This window comes from Xenopus laevis, chromosome 9_10L (assembly GCF_017654675.1).
Source record: "Xenopus laevis strain J_2021 chromosome 9_10L, Xenopus_laevis_v10.1, whole genome shotgun sequence".
Taxonomy (NCBI): domain Eukaryota; kingdom Metazoa; phylum Chordata; class Amphibia; order Anura; family Pipidae; genus Xenopus; species Xenopus laevis.
This window is the reverse complement of record NC_054387.1, coordinates 130,642,358-130,661,438: the sequence shown is the minus strand read 5'-3', so window position 1 is coordinate 130,661,438 and position 19,081 is coordinate 130,642,358. Positions and strand designations below refer to the sequence as shown.

Sequence of the window (19,081 nt, the reverse complement as noted above, 5' to 3'; positions counted from 1 at the left end):
AGAGCTATTTGTTCAAACAAGGATGTGTTTAAACTATTGCGAAAATGAAAATTTAATATATGCTTCATCATACTGAAATAAGAAACTTTCAAAATACAATCAATTAAATACCTAAATACCTAAATTAAGTACCTTAAGTCTACTATGCAAACTTTAAATAAACCCTATAGGCTGTTCTTGTTCCAGTTACGATTAATTATATCTTATTTTGGATCAAGTACAAGGTACTGTTTCATTACTACAGAGAAAAAGGAAATAATTTTTAAAAATGTGAATAATTTGATTAAAATGGGAGATGGCCTTTCTGTAATTCGGAGCTTTCTGGATAACGGGTTTCCGGATAACGGATCCCATACCTGTACAAACAAAATCTAACGAACTGCCTTTTGCACAAATCCTGCATGTAGAGAGACATGAAGTCTGGTGATTTTAATAGAGTGAGATCGAATGCATCTTCTAGGCAAAAGGAAGCCCCCCCTATAAGATATATTGGATTTAACTGTCAATGAATATCTGACACCCAACTGCTGCATGAAGAGAGAATGAAGAGAAACAGAGGCTGAGAGAGGAATAGTGAAGATAAACTTGATTATTTCAGAAACAGTACAGAATATTTAATTGATTGTATTTAGAAAACGTATTATGCTGAAGCTTACAGTATATTAAATTTTCTTTTTCCCTTTTAAGAGTTAAGAGGAAGCAAGTGAATTTAATTTATCGCTAGCAGCATTCAAGTCCTGCTCTGTTCCAAGAGACAAAACATGCCTGTCCCTTAGGGATGGGCGAATTTGACCTGTTTGGGCAAAAATCTGCCACAGGTCAAAATTCGCCGAATTGAATTGAAGTCTATGGGCAACAATTTCTTTTTAATAGCACCCATCTAATAGAATCCTGCATTGAATCTTTTTTTCAACAGAGGTAACAGATTTTTTTTATATTTGATATGGTGATGGACATGTTCTTAGTTTCCCAGGTGCCCTAAGTCATTCTTTATTCCTGGTCTCGGAATTGGAGTGAAATCATCCCCTCCCTTTTCTCACCAGCAGCCTATCAACAGAACACTGGGAAGGTAACAAGATAACAGCTCACTGACACCTGCATTGCTAAAAAATGCTCCCATGCCCCACTTGGTGGTAGATAGGAAAATAGCACTGAATGGTAAACATCAAGCCCAACCGTGACTCCTCCAGTTACATTGAGTCGGAGAAACAATAGCTTGTCGGAAAGCAGTTCCATTGTGAAGTGCTGGCTCTTTGTGAAAGCACAGGATCAGGCAAAATGAACTGAGATGGCTTTCTGCACACCAATATTACAACTAAATAAAATACATTTATTTCAGCTCGTCTTGATCCATTTTATTCAAAGTAACAAATAAGAATACTGCTTTGAATATAACTACAGAAATAATGATCAGAAACCTACTGCCAAATCTATTCATTTTCCAATATTTAAGAATTTGTTTGTTGCATTAATGCAAACATATTTTTTTACAAATTTTAAATAATTTGAGAATGGCCAGAAATGCTAGATTGAAAAATTCCCACAGTATGATCTCTGTTGCCAATGAAGTTTACCTGTTGTACAAGGTTGAGGTTAGGGTGGGCAAATGCTAGACCCTGAGGCAGGTTTAGAGATGACCACCTATTGTTTGTAAACAAAGAACTGATCTTCAAACAATAACTTAACTGGCAACAAAGATGGCTTCACCTTTCCAGGAACTGGAGGTTACATGTATAAACCTGGCCCCTTGGGGATTTTCATTACATGTTGTAGAACTCTATTAGAATAATTAATCACCGTGATAAACAAACAATTGTAACTCTTGTTTGAGAATACTACCAGGCTTGTGAGGACAGCACAAAACACCAAAACACTATACAATCAGTATCACACCCTCAAAGTCTTGTTTCAGAATGAATTTATAATGTAAATATTCCCAACTTAGAAGTGGAGTTTCCTGTCTTTTTATTTTTCTTTAATGATTAAAGGGATACTGTCATGGGAAAAAAAAATTTTTTCAAAATGAATCAGTTAATAGTGCTGCTCCAGCAGAATCCTGCACTGAAATCCATTTTTCAAAAGAGCAAACAGATTTTTTTTATATTCAATTTTGAAATCTGACATGGGGCTAGACATTTTGTCAATTTCCCAGCTGCCCCTGGTCATGTGACTTGTGCCTGCACTTCAGGAGAGAAATGTTTTCTGGCAGGCTGCTGTTTTTCCTTCTCAATGTAACTGAATGTGTCTCAGTGGGACATGGGTTTTTACTATTGAGTACTGTTCTTAGATCTACCAGGCAGCTGTTATCTTGTGTTAGGCAGCTGTTATCTTGTGTTAGGCAGCTGTTATCTGGTTACCTTCCTATTGTTCTTTTGTTTGGCTGCTGCTGATGAAAGGGAGGAGGGTGATATCACTCCAACTTGTAGTACAGCAGTAAAGAGTGATTGAAGTTTATCAGAGAACAAGTCACATGACTTGGGGCAGCTGGGAAATTGACAATATGTCTAGCTGCATGTCAGATTTCAAAATTGAATATAAAAAAAATCTGTTTGCTCTTTTGAGAAATGGATTTCAGTGCAGAATTCTGCTGGAGTAGCACTATTAACTGATTCATTTTGAAAAAAATTTGTTTCCCATGGCAGTATCCCTTTAATTAAATATAAGCTTAATCGATGTACCTTAATTAATCAATCATTGCTGTATCGTAAATCACAAAATTGTTTCTAAAATCCTAATGTCTCAATTGTCCCCTAACCTTCAGTTTGTAAACTCTCATTTGTAGGGCCCTCTAATCCTATTGTATCTGTAACCCCCTGTTGATTATCCACCATTTATTCCCTGTTTGTTATAACCAAGGTAAAGCACTGCATTTCTTGTCGGCGCTATATAAATAAATGATGATGATGATTAAATATATGAGCATTATTATGTACAGACATTCTTGATTATCTAGGTATTTGGAGTACTATGAGCAATATTCTCCAATTTTTCATTGTAAGAAAAATGTACAATTTACCTGAAAGGTAAAAAAAAAAAAAAGCTCTTGAAATTGTGCATTTTTGGAGTTTTAGTAAAACAAATATGAGATGTTGCCACTCAGGACTTCAGCAAGAAATATCCACCCACCTCAGGTGCCTCGTTGGCTTTCCCCAGGTTTGCAATAGGGATAATGATTGTTTTTCTGTTGGATTTAGGGTGTTACACAATTTTCCATGCAGCAATAATAATTCCCAGGCAGAAGGTTCTCCCTGTGATATGGATGATAATGTTGGCACTAAGCATTGTAACTTCACAAGCATTGTGACATTTCTCATCCTCAGCTTCTCTCTCACCCACAATCTTTGTCGACACAAGTTCCACCCGACTGGTTTGCGGTTCCCCATTGGTCTCCAATAAAATAGTTGGAGGAACTGATGCACCAGATGGGGCATGGCCTTGGCAGGTCAGTCTGCGCTATAAAGGGGGACATATCTGTGGGGGGTCCGTGATTGCCACTCAATGGATTCTGACAGCAGCCCACTGCTTCTTAAAGTAAGTCTCTCTTTGCAAAATGTATTATTTTTTGTAGTTTCTATTTGTAAGACAGCAGTGTGGCACAATATCTTTACCATATAACTTGAGCTTTTGTATATGGTGCAGCAATAAACTCTGTCGGATGTAATATTGTGTGGGCTAGACACTATGGGGCAAATTCACTAAGATTCGTAGTTGCGCCAGGCGTAACTTCGCCGCACTTCGCCAGGCGTAGTTTCACCAGCGCTTCGCAAATTCACTAAAATCCGAAGTTGCGCTCAGGGGTAGCGTAAGGTTGCGAAGTTGCGCTAGCGTTGTTTCGCTAAGTAAAGCGAAGTTACGCTAGCGAAGGCTAATTTGCATACGGCGCCAAATTCAAATTTCAATGGAGGAATACGTACAATCACTACAAATGCCTAGAAAACCTTCAAAACATCAAATAAAACTTTTATTTTGCCCTACACATGTGCCCACTGTCTAGGTAAGTTGCCATGAGTCAGTACATGTAGGGGGGAGCCCCAAAAAATTTTTTGATCTTTTTCAGCCTATCACCCATAATGTAGAAAACACGCCAGCGTTTTTTGGGACTTAGAAAAAATTTAGACTTTTTTTGAAGCAATCCCTATCTACTCTATTGCGCTTCGCCTGGTCTGAGGTGGCGAAGGAAGTCTAGCGTAAAAGGTAGCGTTCAGTACACTGCGCGCGTTAGTGAATTTGCGTAGTTACGTTGCTAGCGAAACTACGCCAGGCGTAAGGGTGCGAAGTAACACTAGCGAAACTACGCCAGCGTTCGTTAGTGAATTTGCGCAGTAACGAAAATGCCAAACCCTAGCGAAGTAACGCTAGCGTTCGGCGCTTAGTGAATTTGCCCCTATGGGCCAGATTCAATTCATCGAGAAAAGTTATCTCCTGGTTTATCACCTGAAAACTCATAGACAAGATTCAATTCAAGGTATAAAAACTTTTCTCCTAATTCACTTCCAGTTTTTTCCCCCCATAGACTTCAACAGAGTTTTCATGTGATTAACCGTGAGATACGTTTTTCTGAATTAAATTGCATCTCAAAATGGAATCTCATCCATGACTTTTCAGGAATTGAATGTGGCCCTATGTTTGAGGTATTACAATGACCAATCCCTGATGAATAGCTTCTTGTCTAACATATAGGTGGTTGGTTATAAAATATTGATATTACAGAGAGAGTTTTTTAATATGTGAAGACAATAGGGCTCATTTGCAACCCCAAGTGCAGCAACAAAGTGCAAACAAGGCAGCAATTATATCATATACAATAATAAAATGCAAAGTGTATTGTGAAGCAGTTGTTTAGTATGTTGTACTGGGCAGTACTTGAAGGACCCATGGTAATGTTCCTTGTTATTCTCCCACCAGTTCCCTGTCTCCATCAGACTATACAGTTCGGCTGGGCGCATACCAGTTGTCTCTGATAAGTCTTAATGAGGTCACGTACAAAGTGGACAGCATTATTGTGAACTCACAGTTTGTCAGTTCGGGACATGCTGGAGATATTACCTTACTGAAACTGGCAAGCCCCATGACTTACACCAAGTACATCCTACCTGTCTGCCTGCTTTCAACATCTGACAGCATCACTGAAGGCATGGAATGCTGGGTAACTGGATGGGGCACAATTAGCTCTCAAGGTGAGGGTCTAATCATTTAAATACAAAATATGTGAAGACATCTTTTCCACCAAATGTCAGTTTATTGCTCCTTAGAGACACCTTTCCTGCAGAGTAAGCCTCAACGTACTGTCTTGGTAGCTTGGAGATGAAGTGTTAGGAATTGACTGGTATATTACGAATAACCATTTGCAAATAACTGAGGTTCAGAAAGAGGATTTAGTAGAAAACACAGAGAAACCACAAAATTCAGTATATGGAGCCGACAATAAAAAAAGTCCAAGTTCAGGAAGCGGCAATCAAAAACGCCGTTCTTGTGAACATGTCAAAGGTCAGGGCAGGCAGAAAACAGGCAGAGTCAAATATATGGTGGAAAGATGAGGCAGAAACAGAACTTACAGGATTCAGGATCAGAAAAAGGAGCAAGAACATGAACATAAGGCTTGGGCAACACAATAAGATGAATGTTCCAGCACAGATAAATGGTGGTGGCAGGCTTAAATTACCCTAAAATTAGGCTACAGCTGCATCTGGATTGAGAGCTTGGACCAGGGAATAGAGGGGAGAAACAATCAGCACTTGCCAGGCCCCATGTTCTCAACCACAGAGCTCTAACAAGGAGTAGCACTTGATTTACTATACAAAGTATTATCAGAGGTGAACTTCACTCATATATATGTTCTAAGTGTGTATCTGTATCATAGTGACATATCAGTGTCTGTTTTCAGTGAACCTTCCATATCCTAGGACCTTGCAGCAAGCGGTGACCCCATTTATTAGTAGGGCAAATTGTGAAAAGATGTACCACATTGGATCCCAGGATGCTTCTAATACTGTGAAAATACCAGCAGATCAGATCTGTGCTGGATATGCAGCTGGGAAGAATGATTCTTGTCAGGTAGGTCTGATGTCTTCTTTACCACCAACATTTCACTTCAAAATTCATAAACCTAATGCTCCATCTTTAACCTGATTCCTGGAATAGATGTCCGTGCTCTGACAATGAAGCTCAAATGTAAACGCTCAGGGTTTCATCTATCATGGAGTAACTGCTTTTTCATTAGTGCATGTAGGACAGTGAGACCCAAACCCATCTAGTTCTCAGATTTGAACCTCCTTCTTGTGATAGGGTTAATTTATCATGGAAGCACTGTTTATCATTTACGCTACTAATACCCAGTCATGTAAGTGCAAAGCAGTTCAATTTTGTTAAGTTCTAGTGTACCATGGATGGTTAACATTTATGATCACTGTGATGCTTTACCCCAGGCAAGAGCTCCAAGCACCAGCCTGTGGTACCTTTAAGCATCACAATATTGACTGCCTTTCCCAGTAATCTCCAGAGTAATTGTTGGCACGTTGTGTTCAAGTTGTGGCACATGTTTATTTCAGTGGGAATGCATCACTTCCAGCAAACCACTGTGCTGACAACTGCAATAGCCCCCAATAGCAATTTGATTGGCATTAGCTGTTTGTGTCCATGGACATAGCCCACTGGTGGAACTCTGGAATTCCTGCCAGGTTCAGGCTTGGGGTAATGCCAGGGTTTCTTAGCATGCATGCAGTTTTAGAAAAGTCAGCCTGGATGGGTACATTGGCATTAGGTGCAAGTTATTTAAAGCATATGCACTTGGTGTTAAGAAGAGCAGAAATCACTAGCTTGATATAAATTAATAAAGTGAGCTCATGGGTAACACTAGTCAATGTTATCTGGAACTAATGGTCTCCAAATTATTCACATTCCTGTCTGTAACACTCAACGACTGTCAATCACTCCATGAACCCCATTCAAGGTTGCTTTAAAACAGCCAACCAGCTGCTACATTCTTGTTGGTTGCTATGGAGCACTAGATCTGCAGGAAAACTCCAACCACCCTGCCAGGCTGATATCTGTCAAAAAATCCAGTTGGGAAACGACCATATTGATGAGTTGATGCAGTCACTGCCCAACAGGTTTCTGTAGCTCCATAGTATGGCCCTCACATCAACAAGTGGATGAGCCATATTACAGAATGTCCATTGCATAGGTGGTGACATTGGGCTTATCTGGAGAGAATACCAAATGAGTGGACCTTTGCATTACTGACCTTTCCAAATGAGTGCCTCTTTCCATTTATAAAAGATCTTACTTGATTTTCCTGGTACATTCTGGTAGGATTGAAGATTACAGGTATACTGCCCTCTAGGTATTCAGCATCTATAACTACACCATTCAGGATTTTCAGCTAACTCAGTTTTGCAGTGTCAGGAGCCTATGGGCTCCCAGCAGGAGATGTCCGGACCAAGGAGGAAGCTTAGGGTTAAAGTCCAAGTTTGCGGTATCTAAAAGGGGTCAGGCGTAAGCATAGTCAAGTTCAGGCAAGAGTTCAACAATGCAGGCAGAAAGAATCAGAGTCAGGCAAAGGGTCAGGAAGCCGGGAAACAGCAATTCAGGACCACCTGTATCATGGGTACAGCCATCTTTGAAGGAACACCGCCGGAGATGTGAGCGTCAACAGGCGCTCCTGACATGCAGTAGATAAGTAAGATGTATTCAGAATTTCGTGTCACATAATGCCAGCATGAGCTGTATCATTTGAGGAACATCTTACTGACCTGTAGATTTTACTGGAAATATATTCTCCAATTATAGCCATTGCTGATTTAGCACATATGGACTTGGGTTGTCACCAGGTTCTGCATTAGTCCTAATCCACTTTGGCCAGATATTTCCCATCTCACAGTTGAATTCTGATAAAAAAAACCTCTTTTTATCTCACAGGGTGACTCCGGGGGACCCCTTGTCTGTAAATTACAGGGAATCTGGTATCAAATAGGAATTGTGAGTTGGGGAGAAGGATGTGCCGTTGCCAACCGACCTGGAGTTTATACCTTGGTACCTGCTTTCCAGTCATGGCTCTCCTCATATAATGCCGCAGAAAACCAAGTAAACATCACATCAGCACCCACCACTCAGAGAGCAGATACATCCTCCTCATGTTCCTTAAATAAATCGACCTTTCTGTCTGGCTTCCTACTCTGCATCTGGCTCTTTGCGGTGGCCAAGGACTAAGCTACTAAAATACCATATCAGCTTGAGATTTGCTATCATAGCAGCAATTCCATAAGCACCAGGAATATATCCCTATCCCTATCACACCAGTTCTATCAGAAGCCAATCGTATGTTGTTGGAGTATGGGAGGAAACCAGAGTACCCATGGAAAAACAATGGCAACACATGGACAACATACACACTCCTTGCAGAGGATGTCCAGGCTGGAATCAAAATCAAGAACCCAGAGCTGCAGGGAAGCAGTGCCACCCACTGAACCACCATCCTGCCTAGCAATAGATTAAATATGGTGGCACTGACGCTATTTTCCATGACAAGTTTCACTGATCACTGATCAACTAATCACATACCTGAGGGGATAAAGTTTACTTTAGTGCCTATTCACTACAGTGGTTTAATTATTGTGATTTTTATTACTTTAACTTTAAAAAAAACATAATTTTTCATGCTTTTACTCCTAATGTTCTGTGTCAGTTTAAAGGAAAAGATCTCTTAACCTTCATGAGGGCCAATCTCTGTACATGTAAAAATAATATATTAACATTATATATTAATATATATAACATTATATAAATAAGTTATGGTTGCACTGTATTTAAAAATAAAATTAGTAAAAAATTCACACATAATGTTGATATCCCAGCACCATCTTGCTGTTATCTTAGAGATTATTATGTAATTGTATTCTTCATTATATGACACAGGAATCAGACATGGGGATAAAGGACAGACTTGTTTAGTGCTGGGAAACTGGGCTTAAAGCTTCCAACTCCAGTTGCAGGAACAAAGAACATGGAGCCAGATTTATACAGATCAGCTGGGATTCTCATTGGAGAATTATTTTGCATATTAAAGCAGCCACTGGCTCTGGAGAGCTGGGGAAAGTTTTATTGTGCAATTTTGCTTTTAACAATACGACCTTGATGTTCCTGGACTACAACTCCATCAATACCTTATCTTTAAAAATATGTGTGTTGGGATTTGTAATTTATCAACAACTAAAGGGTGGTTGAGAAGTGCAGTGCAAGTGTTTAGGGCCCCTTATCGTTAACTTTTGCTTGTGCTACTCTGTAGAGCATCGAGGGAAGACAAGTAAATTTGACATTTTCAACACCAACCATGCAAGAGCAACCTGAAAGATGAAAATCATAGCTTAAGGCTCAAATACCTTTGTACATACGGTATGCTTTATTGCCAAAATACAAGTATAACCTACACAGACAGGGTTTATTTACATTCCTACAGTAGATGGGCCAGACATATCTCTATGACTTACACCTGAATGCACCCTGACACACAATTGGACACAACAAGGGTGCCTGACCTCATAAGTGGGAGTGATGGTCAGCAGCTTGAGCCATTTTTATTGAGCTTCAGTTCTTCAGAGCTTCAGCATAGGAATTCATAGTTTTGTCAATGATAGCAAGCATGGCCAAACCATGATACTGCCACCACCATGTGTCACAGCTGGGATACTACCAGGAGCTTCCTAATCACTGTATCCATGTGATCTTTAGATGGGCAGCAATGTTCTTTTTGGATGTTGGAGGGTTTCTCCTTGCACCCATGCCAGGCACACCACTGCAGTTCAATGATGTCTCTGGTCAAAGTACATTTTATAGTTGCAGGTGATTTTGGGTTCACAATATCTGTTCTCTAATTGAGCTGTAGATCTAAAAATAAGGGCAATATATTCACTTGTGATGAACACTGAAGCTTAACTTGCTGGCTTTTTGCCATTACTTCTAAGTTGAAAGGTCAGCAGTCCGGGTGGGCAGAAGAAACAGGTGCCTAGGGTGCAATGTTAGGGGAGTGCTAAACACATACTTCTTCTGTATGCCCATCAGTGCCATTGTCTGCTGCCTTCTGCGCCTGTCAATCCGACCCCCCTCCCCGGTCGTTACCATAGCTTTAAAGCTGGGGTGCCCAAAACGTAGATTGGGACCTACCAGAAGACCTTTAGCTGGTGATCAGTAGATCTCAAGACACGGTCAACAATCATTTTGTCTAAATCAACCTCCATGCTTTTCATTCAGATGTTTACTATGTTAAGGTTACAGAAGAAACACTATACATTTTTATTCTCATAAATCAATATGTTCCATGAAACAGAATGCTAACAATGCTTTTATGGATACAGATCATAATGGGACAATATCACTAAAAGTAGATCTCGCATTAGTAAAGTATGGGTACTCCTGCTTTAAAGAATGGAGTCAATAAATGCAACACTGGAGAATTTAAAGCATGCACTTGGGGTTTGAAAGGAGCCCCAAAGTTTCTCATCCGCCTCAAAAATAGCAGCCAGCACGATGCCACAATACCTGGTTATTCCCGGTTCAAATAACATTCTCAAAAGGAAGGTATCTGGAGTTTCACAGCATGTAAAGAATGAGTTTTAGGTATAGAGATCCATTATCCAGAAATCCCTTATCCAGAATGTTCCAAATTACAGAAAGCCACATCCCATAAACTCAATTTTAATTAAATAGTTCAAATTTTAAAAAGCAATTTCATATTTCTCTGTAATAATAAAACAGTAGCTTGTACTTTATCCAAACTAAGATATAATTAATCCCTATTGGAGGCAAAACAGTTCTACTGGGTTTATTTAATGTTTAAATATTTTAGTAAACTTAAGGTATGGAGTTTGAAATTAGCGAAAGACCGCTCATCCAGAAAACTCTAGGTCCCTAGCATTCTGTATAACAGGTTCGCCACCTGTATAAATAGATGATAGATATATAAATAATACATAGATAGGTGGTACCAGCTTTGCCAGGTGCTTTCTACAGGGTCCAGCCATACACCTTCTCAGGCATTAGGTTTTAAGCACATCAGGGTCCTTCCTATAAGCTAAAATTTCCACTTGGGAACTAATGACTGACTCCTGGGTGTGGCACAAGGTGCCCTTTCCTAGCTATTCTCTCTGCCTATATCCCTAGGGTTGCCACCTGGCCGATATTTAACCAACCTAACTGGCAAAATACTTGCCAAGGACAGGGCCAGTAATATAAATTTACCGGCAATGTATATGCTGGTAAATTTGTAATAACTAGTCTTCCGACCCTGGCATGCCTCCTATACACCCCAAATCCCCTCCTGATCTGCCCAAATTCCCCTCCCAAGCTCCCCCTCTACCAGCTCAACTCTCGCATTCAGCTATCATAGAAATTGTCCCTGGCCTGTTCAGATCATTGCCATGCCTCATACATCATTGATCCGCCCCTTCATCGACCTCTGGAAGGTAATGTATTGGCCAAAAGGTGGCAACCCTCATCATCTCTAGGATGAGCTATGACACAACCTATCCCTGTCCTGGCTAAACCAGACAGCTAGCTAGTGGCTTGCTTCCTTAGATGTTCACATTGGCCAAAACAAACCACGCCCTGTCCTGTCCTGTCTCAACTTTTACTATAAACAAGATAGTAAACTCTAGATACAAAGATAGTAACTCTCTGCTACCATCTGTTGGTGAAAAATATACATTAAACTATTAACAAGATAACTATCATCATCTATTGGTGAAAAATATACATTAAACACAACATGAAATTGTAACCTTTTTACACTCCGATCAAGCAGGCTTAATTACAGCTGTCCACACCAATACCATAGGGCTCATTAATGTCTCCAAGTGCAGTTGTGATCCTTACGATTTCCCAGAACCCAGATTTTTTATAAACTTGCAGCTATATCTGGTGCAGGTTTAACAATTGGCCTACAGAATATCTAAGTAGATATGAGATGTACCATTCTGCATGTGTTGCTCTGTAGCGACCCAAGGGATGTGAATAAACTTGACATTTCCAATATCTGTCATGCAAGCACAAAGAAACAATGTTAAGCCAATAGGGAAATTACGCTTTGAATATGCTGTATAATGTAGTGCCAACTTACTAAAACAATCTATAGTACAGACAGGTTTTCTTGCGTTCTCATGAAACACAAAGAGTTGTGTGTATTTATGGGGTTGTGTGTATTTATGATGTGAGTAGATCTGGATGCACTCGATGACACAACAGGACACAACGAGGTGCATGAATTTATCTTCCCCAGAAGTGCAGAGCTCACCATGCACACGCTCAATCTTAACATCCACATCAACAGAAATCCAGAACGCAAAAAGACAATGAATGTGAGTATCTAGTTATAGAGATTTTGTCATGGTTCAAAGGGACCTTGCAAGGGGACATGATTACTCTTTACAAGTACATTAGAGGACATTATAGACAGACATGAAATAACATGGATCATCACACCAGAGGCCACTCCTTTAGGCTAGAGGAGATAGTAACGTAGAAGGTTCTTCACATGAGGACAGTGAGAGTGTGGAATGCACTGCCGGGTGATGTTGTGATGCAGATTCAGTTAATGACTATAAGAATGGCTTGAATGATTTCTTGGACAAACATAATATCCAAGGATATTGTAATACTAAAATCTACAGTTAGTTTAGATATTGGTGTATATATATATATATATATATATATATATATATATAATTTATGTAAGTGTATGGAGGGGTCAGTTTGAGTGTGTGAATGTATGGATGCTGGGTTTCATTTGGAGTCTTGAACTTGATGGACTTTGGTCTTTTCACAACCCAACTTAACCATGCAACTATGTAATTTTACACTGGTCACAGTGAGACCTCTTGTGTCTAATCTAAAAATATCAGTGAACAATGCACAACAACACTGAATATATTTACAACGTGTTTAAATCTGTCTTTCATATCTTGTCTGTTTTCAGTGAATTTACCAAATCCTCAGACCCTGCAGCAAGTGATGACACCATTTATTAGCACAGCAACTTGTAACCAAATTTACCAGGTTGATTCCCTGGTGAGTCACATAATTTCACTAGAGGTCCTCTGCACTCACCTATTATTAATATATTACAGACATTAATCACATCACTTTGATGTAGTAGTCCAGCGTGAATATATTGCAATATGTGCTCAAACAATCCCTGTTTTGTTTAAAGGGGAGGGCATTCATAGCTTAAGGCACAAAATGTCTCTGTGTTCTTAATATATTGATAATGGGTTGAGCGCAGAGGACCTCTTGTTTTTTTATGTATGAATTTTATGCGGTCACAGCCTCATTGAACCCCAACAAATGGGCACACCATTCCTTTTTCTGCTCTAGATAATTCCACCAGACCAGATCTGTGCTGGATATGCAGCTGGGCAGAAGGACTCCTGTCAGGTAGGTCTGATGTCTTCTGCAACGTATCACATAGAATTCTTCCCAAGCAGTAAGACTCCAACCAATCCGCGTCTCCAAATTTAACCTCATTATGACTCAGTTTGGTCACCATGGTTTAAGATTCAAGGACTCAGTCAGGAAGTCTCTGCTTTGTTGAATGTTTTGGTAGGACAGTTAAACCTAAACTAAGCCCATCCATATTTCCAATTTTAACCTCATTATGACTCTTGTTGGAACGAATGGTTTAAGAATCAAGGACTCAATCAGGAAGTCTCTGCTATGCTGACTGTTCTGGTAGGGAAGTTAAACTCAAACTAAGCCCATGCACTTTTCTGATTTTAACTTCATTATGTCTTCAGTTGGATTCCATGGTTTGAGGCTTAAGCACTCAATCAGGAAGTCTCTGCTATATTGAATGTTCTGGTATGGCAGTTAAACCCAAACTAAACCCATCAACTTTTACAGTTTTAACCTGGCAACCTGGCAAAAAAACTTTGACATAGTTTAAGACTGAAGGCAGAAGGTTAAAGACTGCCTATGGCATACAGTAAGAGCCAGGAATGCATTGTGGAACCAGCACCATATGATTTCTATTGCTATGTGCCACAACTAAATAAGAAATTATATTATAGTTCCATCTTTATCATAATCCCCGGCAAACATATATTTATTCCAAAATGGTGCTGGAGAATGGTGTATAGGCCTCATTGATATATACCATGGGCACAAAGTTGCATTCCTTATGACGAATTGATAAAGCAAAGATAAATGAATGTGACATTCTGGGTTACAAGCCTTGAAGACAACTCTAAACCTTTGTTAGATTTGCATAGTATGGAGATTATTGCTATACTACCCCCTTACATAGTCTACATCTGCAACCGCACATCTCTGGATTTTCAGACAACTTTCCTGTGCAGTAGATACACAAATAAATACACAATAAATATGTGGTATATAAGGAAAGCTGTCAGATTGGCATCATGCAAGGCTGTATCATTTGAGGACCATCTTCTATTCTTCTAACTGGATGTCTACCCTGTAGCCTGATCATCTCCAGTGACAATTTGATTAAGTACACAGGGACTTCCCAGTTCTGCAGAGTAATGTTAGTAGGTTCTGTACAAGGCCTAAAAACAAGCTTGGCCAGAAATTTACCATCTAGAAACTAAAATAAATGTCCTTTTTGTCTTACAGGGAGACTCCGGAGGACCACTTGGCTGTAAATTACATGGAGTCTGGAATCAAATTGGCATTGTGAGTTGGGGGAATGATGTGCCATCCCCAACCGACCTGGTGTTTATACCCTGGTACCTGCTTACCAGTCATGGCTCAACACAACAGAAGAGAAAATTATTGTAGCTATTGTGGGCACAGCAAATAGTGTACCCACAACAACCGCCACTCTACAGGAGGCCAATACCATCTCCTCATGTTCCTTAATTAAATCAGCCCATCTGCTTGGCCTTTTGTGCTTCTGGTTCATTGTGTTTGCCAAGGGCTAAGCTAGATCTAATGAATACAATCATTTCTTGTGATCCACTCCATACCAGGAACATCAAGAATATCTCAAGCCTAGATTCAAGATGGAGGCACTTTCATTCTTTTTTGGGGCACACTTTTGGTATCCAGTCTGATAGACTTGATTGTACTTTCCTGTAATAATATAGTTGAGGGGTTAAAAGTTTGATTAGGAAGACATCTCCTAATGCAATTTCAGATTTTTCCATAGACTTCAATGGAGTTTTCTTGTGCTAAACCATGAAATAAAGTTTTCTCATTGAACTGAATCTGATCATATATATTTGATACCATATCCTGACAACCTATATGGAAAAATAATTATTAATATTGTTTTCTATGGTAATGCATGGAATATCAAGTATTTCTGATCTAGGTGGGTGCTGCATATTGTAATTCAACAACAATTTAGTTGTTATAAACTGGGCAACATCGACATATATTGACACAGATGCTTTCTCTTCTATACCTCGTATACATCAGCCTACTTCACTGTTGAAATGCTATATTCCCACTACTGTAGGCACCATCTCTCCCTACTATACCTGCTATCCCACAGTCACACTCCCTTCCCAGAGACTATTATCCACTGTTACTATAGACACCATCTCTCCCTACTATACCTGCTATCCCACAGTCACACTCCCTTCCCAGAGACTATTATCCACTGTTACTATAGACACCATCTCTCCCTACTATACCTGCTATCCCACAGCCACACACCCTTCCCAGAGACTATTATCCACTGTTACTATAGACACCATCTCTCCCTACTATACCTGCTATCCCACAGTCACACTCCCTTCCCAGAGACTATTATCCACTGTTAACTATAGACAACCATCTCTCCCTATATACCTGCTATCCCACAGTCACACTCCCTTCCCAGAGACTATTATCCACTGTTACTATAGGCACCATCTCTCCCTACTATACTGCTATCCCACAGTCACACTCCCTTCCCAGAGACTATTATCCCATGTTACTATAGTCACCATCTCTCCCTACTATACCTGCCTATCCCACAGTCACACTCCCGTCCCAGAGACTATTATCCACTGTTACTATAGACCCATCTCTCCCTAACTATACCTGCTATCCCACAGTCACACGTCCCTTCCTAGAGACTATTATCCCACTGTTACTATAGGCACCATCTCTCCCTACTATACCTGCTATCCACAGTCACACTCCCTTCTAGAGACTATTATCCACTGTTACTATAGGCACCAACTCTCTCCCTAACTGTACTGCTATCCTACAGTCACACTCCCTTCCTAAGAGACTATTATCCACTGTTACTATAGGCATCATCTCTCCCTACTGTACCCTGCTATCCCACAGTCACACTCCTTCCCAGAGATTATTATCCACTGTTACTATAGGCACCATCTCTCCCTACTATACCTGCTATCCTACAGTCACACTCCCTTCCCTGTTACTACACAACTATACCTACTGTTACTATAGGCAACTATACCTGCTATCCCACAGTCACACTCCTTCCCAGATTCTTGAGATCTCTTATCCCACAGTCATATGTACTACTATAGACAACCATTGTAACCAACTCCACGTGTGGCGCTCACCTGATGACACGGGACAAACCTGAGCCACTCCGCAGTGGGGTACCTGGTACTTACTAGCGCAGTGCCTCCACCTAGTGGGATCCGGGAATGACTTACGGTTGGCCCCACTAGGAATACAGTAATAACACACACACACTATTGGTTAAACTAAATAACAGTTTATATAAAATAAATGGGCACCTAATACAGGCAGCACTCCTAACCGGTGGCAATAGGGCCTCACTAACTAACTTGCTAGTGCAATCTGTCTAGCTAACTAAGGAAAAAGGTAAAGTCCTTTAAAGTCCTTTAATACACAGCCTGTTTATCTTCAGTGCTCTTTAGGGTACTGTCCCTTTAAACAGGATACTCACAAATCCTCTTTGGATACTTCAGAGCTCTGTTTAGGTGAATCCAGCACAGTCAGTCACACAGTGCGATTACCAACCCCTTTGGATGCTCAGATAGGAATCTCCTGCTGTTTGTTCCTCCAGTCTGTATTCCTCTCACACTCTCTGGGGCAAATTCACTAACATTCGTAGTTGCGCCAGGCGTAACTTCGCCGTACTTCGCCACACTTCGCCAGGCGTAGTTTCGCCAGCGCTTCCCAAATTCACTAAAATCCGAAGTTGCGCACAGGGGTAGCGTAAGATTGCGTAGTTGCGCTAGCGTTGATTCGCTAAGTGAAGCGAAGTTACGCTAGCGAAAGCTAATTTGCATACGGCGCCAAATTCAAATTTCAATGGAGGAATACGTATCAGCACTATAAATGGCTAGAAAACCTTCAAAACATCAAATAAAAATGTTATTTTGCCCTACACATGTGCCCACTGTATAGGTAAGTTGCCATGAGTCAGGAAATGTAGGGGGGAGGAGGGGAGCCCCAAAAAAATGTTCGATCTTTTTCAGCCTATAACCCATAATATAGAAAACACGCCAGCGTTTTTTGGGACTTAGAAAAAATGTTGACTTTTTTTGAAACAATCCCTATCTACTTTATTGCGCTTCGCCTGGTCTGAGGTGGCGAAGGAAGTCTAGCGTAAAAGTTAGCGTTCAGTACACTGCGCGCGTTAGTGAATTTGCGTAGTTACGTCACTAGCGAAAATTCGCCAGGCGTAAGGGGGCGAAGTAACACTAGCAAAACTATGCCAGCGTTAGTTAGTGAATTTGCGCAGTAACGAAAATGCCAAACGCTAGCGAATTAACGCTAGCGTTCGGCGCTTAGTGAATTTGCCCCTCTGTCTCTCCAGGCACAGTATGTGCCTTCCCTGTGCAGCCTGATCCAAATGAATACTTGTGGTGCAGCCTCTCTGGTCCCACCAGCAGCTCTCTTGCTTCCTTCTCTGTCCACCATGCGGCTCTCTATGCCAGGCTTTCTTCTTTTGCCAGTCTCTGTGACTTCCTGCCAGCCACTCACTAGCTGCTGTGTCACTTCCTGTTGCACTGAATAGCTGGTTGCTAGGTAACAGCTTACAGCACAGACACAGGCTCTCTGCCCTTACAGGGATAAGTGCAATGATTTTGTACATTATCTCTCCCTACATACCTGCTATCACACAAGTCATATTATCTGTTACTATAGCACATCTCTCCCTACTATACCTGCTATCCCACAGTCACACTCCTTCCCAGAGACTATATCCACTGTTACTATAGGACCATTTCTCCCTACTATACCTGCTATCCCACAGTCACACTCCTTCCCAGAGACTATTATCCACTGTTACTATAGACCCATCTCTCCCTACTATACCTGCTATCCCACAGTCACACTCCCTTCCCAGAGACTATTATCCACTGTTACTATAGGCACCCATCTCTCCCTACTATACCTGTTATCCCACAGTCACACTCCCTTCCCAGAGACTATTATCCACTGTTACTATAGACACCATCTCTCCCTACTATACCCTGCTATCCCACAGTCACACTCCCTTCCCAGAAACTATTATCCACTGTTACTATAGACACCATCTCTCCCTACTATACCTGCTATCCCACAGTCACACTCCCTTCCCAGAGACTATTATCCACTGTTACTATAGACACCATCTCTCCCTACTATACCTGCTATCCCACAGTCACACTCCCTTCCCAGAGACTATTATCCACTGTTACTATAGGCACCATCTCTCCCTACTATACCTGCTATCCCACAGTCACACTCCCTTCCCAGAGACTATTATCCACTGTTACTATAGACACCATCTCTCCCTACTATACCTGCTATCCCACAGTCACACTCCCTTCCCAGAGACTATTATCCACTGTTACTATAGCACCATCTCTCCCTACTATACCTGCTATCCCACAGTCACACTCCCTTCCCAGAAACTATTATCCACTGTTACTATAGGCACCATCTCTCCCTACTATACCTGCTATCCCACAGTCACACTCCCTTCCCAGAGACTATTATCCACTGTTACTATAGACACCATCTCTCCCTACTATACCTGCTATCCCACAGTCACACTCCCTTCCAGAGACTATTATCCCACTGTTACTATAGGCACCATCTCTCCCTACTATACCTGCTATCCCACAGTCACACTCCCTTCCCAGAGACT

At 40.8% G+C, this 19,081-nt stretch overlaps 1 protein-coding gene across 1 annotated transcript in view; it reads left to right on the top strand.

The window, feature by feature from the left end:
* Nucleotides 1-8,793, top strand: part of LOC108703887 (transmembrane protease serine 9) — a 29,570-nt gene extending 20,777 nt beyond the window's left edge. The window contains exons 6-9 of the mRNA XM_041576334.1: nucleotides 3,321-3,531; nucleotides 4,906-5,177; nucleotides 5,885-6,054; nucleotides 7,918-8,793. Of these exons, the coding sequence (XP_041432268.1) occupies nucleotides 3,321-3,531; nucleotides 4,906-5,177; nucleotides 5,885-6,054; nucleotides 7,918-8,208 (944 nt within the window). The 3' untranslated portion in view covers nucleotides 8,209-8,793. The remainder of the gene's footprint in view (nucleotides 1-3,320; nucleotides 3,532-4,905; nucleotides 5,178-5,884; nucleotides 6,055-7,917) is intronic.
* The last annotated feature ends 10,288 nt before the right edge of the window (nucleotides 8,794-19,081 follow it).